This window comes from Lactuca sativa, chromosome 4, assembly GCF_002870075.4.
Source record: "Lactuca sativa cultivar Salinas chromosome 4, Lsat_Salinas_v11, whole genome shotgun sequence".
NCBI classification, from domain to species: domain Eukaryota; kingdom Viridiplantae; phylum Streptophyta; class Magnoliopsida; order Asterales; family Asteraceae; genus Lactuca; species Lactuca sativa.
Window position 1 is genome coordinate 310706423 of NC_056626.2, and position 3335 is coordinate 310709757.

Genomic DNA, 3335 nt, shown 5'->3' on the forward strand with positions numbered 1-3335 from the left:
TTCTGAATATTATCAACGTGATGTAAATTATGTATTTACTTCTTGCATTACATAATTATGATAATATTAAATATTAAAAACAATATATAGAACATGTATTTAAAACAAAGAAGATTATATGTGAAATTTTAAGAAAGTTATAACCAATGATATATTTACAACATATTATACAAAATATAGGGTTAAAAGTGTAACATTAAATGAATAATTTCTATAAAGATAATGATCATATGAGAATTATTTTAAAAAAAATGGTTTAAAGGAAATTTTTATAAGTTGTTATATAAGATAAAGGTGGAATCGGTAACCGATAATTTATATAACTTTTAAACAACCAAACAAAATATGTGGGCCAACCCATAATTATACCGAATTTGAAATAGAGACATTTGTACAAAAGGTTACTGAAACAACGCCACTTTTGCAAACAAGCAAACAAAAAAAACATTATTTTTTCAGAAAATTCCTAATTATCCTTAATTGGAATGGGGTCAACAATCACAGATAAGACTCGCTCTTTGGCTCGAGCATCGGGAGCTCCATGTTCATCTCCGTATTGGTATACACAATGTGAAATTCGGGCGAGATTAATAGCCATATCAATGAATGGATCTGTTGACTCTTGAAAATAGGCCACTCGGGCTTTGATCATTTCCCCCCATGCTTTGTCGATTAAAAATTTTATATATTCACGTGCAACTTCCTCACAAACACTATTCTCGTGCATGTAACATGATATTGCATTTGCAGTTTTCCCTCTAGCTATCTCATCCTATATATATGCCAAAAGAAATACAAAAATTAGAAAAAAAAAAACAGTAAGTTAATGGTTTTGTGAATACGTTGAAAAATAAAACATACCGTTGAAGTAGCCAAATCATTGCAAAGTCTATAAATAACTGATGACCATTTCAAAAGATCGTCATATTTCTCCAAGTTCTCAACTACATCTTTCTTGATTTCTTGATTAATTAAAAAGTAACCATGAGTAAGTATAACCACTCCTGCGACTGATCGCCATGCATTATCCATATAATCTTGAAGTGTTGGAATGTATTTATTATGAGTCCACTTTGCTTCCAACAAAAATGCTTCTAGTAATTCGCCCCACTGTCAATCCAACAATAAAAAGACGTAAATCTCTTAGTAGTTCGTTAAGGAATTGAAGTTGGAATTCCTTATGGTGATACTAACCACTCTCACTAGGACTGGTATGATGTCTTCCCCTTGTGCAATCGAGGTCTTAGAACCTATTTCAATAATGGTGTTGTAAAGAGTGCGAAAGGATAGTTGTAAATACTCGGGCATATGCTTCACTGCATTAATGTCCCACCTAAAATAACATGATCAACATTTCCCCATGAAAAATACAAGTTAGCTACATATGGATATTAAACAAGACATTAGTAATAAGATTTGTGCTTAAAAATTGCATACCTCTTGACAGCATCTGTGAACATCACGAGTTCATCAAGAGAACCATATACATCGTAGATGTCATCAATGACAGTAATTAACGTATAAACTTTTGTGAGCTCTACACGGCAAAAATTATATTGAGGCTCAAATATCACTCCAACTGACCAAAAGAAGCATTCCACGAGTCGATCCCTAGCGAAGCTTAACTTGCTTGCTAGGCCTATATTTTTCCACCACCTGTTTGATATATATATATATATATATATATATATATATATATATATATATATATATATATATATATATATATATATATATATAGAGAGAGAGAGAGAGAGAGAGAGAGGTCAATATAGATTAATATATTATCACTTAATTTGTTTATGGAGAACTAATAAAAGGCAAGCCATGTATACTTTGATACTTCTTGAAGTTCTTTCTTGAGTTCCGATTGAACCATGTTGTAATCCAATGTTGCAAGCTCTAACAGAAGCATATTTGCATCTTTTCGTTTACTGTATGCATCAATATACCACCTTGCTTGTAATCTAAGCATCCTACGATAAGAGGGGAGTTCCAATGCATGATTTATGTCTTCGCGAGCTTCATTTTCTTGACACTTAAGTTTTAGCAGATGTTTGGTTGCAAATAACTTGGCCTCGTGCAAATCTCTTTCCCACTCAAAAGAAAGATATGAAGCTTCATATAGACTTAGCAATCCCTTGACATCTGTCTCTAGACACCGCATGAAGCCACCCTGACTGTCCTTGAATCGTAAAAGAAAATCTGTGTTCAGTTGAAATTGAATGTTAATCATGAGAAATTGAAATATATATAGAGAGAATAAGTTAATTTTCATATTAATAAAGAGTATACGATTTATCGGTGATAATCAGGATGTTTATTCAGGAAAATTTGAAAGTACCTTGAGACACATTATAACCATGTTTCCTAAGAAGCCTGAACCTAAGAGACGCCGCATGAAGACTACGTTCTTTTTCTTCATGTCCAATGTTATTTTCATTTACTGATGTAATAATATTTAGTGCTCTCCTTATATTATTTTGAAACCGATAGTCAAGGCCCAACCTTTCGATATCATCTATTTGTTCAAGTAATTGCAAGATACTCAAACCACCATTTTCGTAATCAAAATTCAATTGCATTGCTTTCTTATCTAACTCCTTCACCTTCTCCCTGGAGTTAATCTGTGTGCATTCATCAAAAGATCATGAAATTATTAAGCATCACGTTTACATATTTTCCCAGTATTTGTATTGTTATAAGCTTAAAATGGGAAAAAAATGCATAATCGAATTACCGGGAAATTGACATCTAAGGCCTCGATAAAGTTATGAGTCCAAATAGTTGGTTGGTAAATGGGTAAGGCAATATTCTCATGTGAACCATTGTTCTTGTCCGCACACTTTATTGAAGGATAATATCTGGTATTTGGCTTTACAATAATTTGTGGGAGCTTTTGCTTTGCTTTGTATGCTAAAAAGAAAGGTTGAGAAACAACTGGATAGAGTGGAAGGGCCATTCGATGACAAGCATACTGGAGTTTTTGTTTACTCATTCGAGAAAAACCTGGAGTATTTGCTTACTGAACTTTAGCTCCCTTGCTCTTTATATAAGAAAATTTTGCATAAAACATCAATTATCAGCATTTAATTATTGCCTTTCTTTTCATGTATAGTCCCACAATGTAATGATCGGTCAATCACAAGGACAATTTGGGTTTTAAACATCTTAAATGCATGAAAATGACGATAGTTGTGTGAAATTGAACATATTCACATTAACGAACAACCTATTCTCTTAATAATTCTTATAGAATAGCATTGTCCACACGTATGCAAAATAGTTGTTCATCCATATTATAACCTATCCCTATATATAGCTAGGTTCAAATT

The 3335-nt window shown here is 32.4% G+C and overlaps 1 protein-coding gene across 1 annotated transcript; it reads right to left on the minus strand.

Annotated features, from left to right (window-relative positions):
* Positions 1–297: 297 nt before the first annotated feature.
* Positions 298–3028, minus strand: LOC111917018 ((E)-beta-ocimene synthase, chloroplastic-like). The gene is made up of 7 exons (XM_023912664.2): positions 2741–3028; positions 2345–2627; positions 1836–2205; positions 1438–1656; positions 1195–1333; positions 862–1110; positions 298–772 (listed from the first exon to the last, which is right to left on the minus strand). The coding sequence occupies exons 1-7, from the start codon at positions 2996–2998 to the stop codon at positions 467–469; spliced, it is 1824 nt and encodes a 607-aa protein (XP_023768432.1). The 5' UTR covers positions 2999–3028; the 3' UTR covers positions 298–466.
* Positions 3029–3335: the final 307 nt, after the last annotated feature.

Bases quoted from the DNA above. Each gene is read 5' to 3' on its own strand.
- LOC111917018 (XM_023912664.2), bottom strand. From the start codon at position 2,998: ATGAGTAAACAAAAACTCCAGTATGCTTGTCATCGAATGGCCCTTCCA. The intron at 1,657-1,835 runs GTATACATGGCT...TATATCAAACAG, and splicing joins GAACTTCAAGAAGTATCAAA to GTGGTGGAAAAATATAGGCC. The intron at 1,334-1,437 runs GTATGCAATTTT...ATGTTATTTTAG, and splicing joins TTCACAGATGCTGTCAAGAG to GTGGGACATTAATGCAGTGA.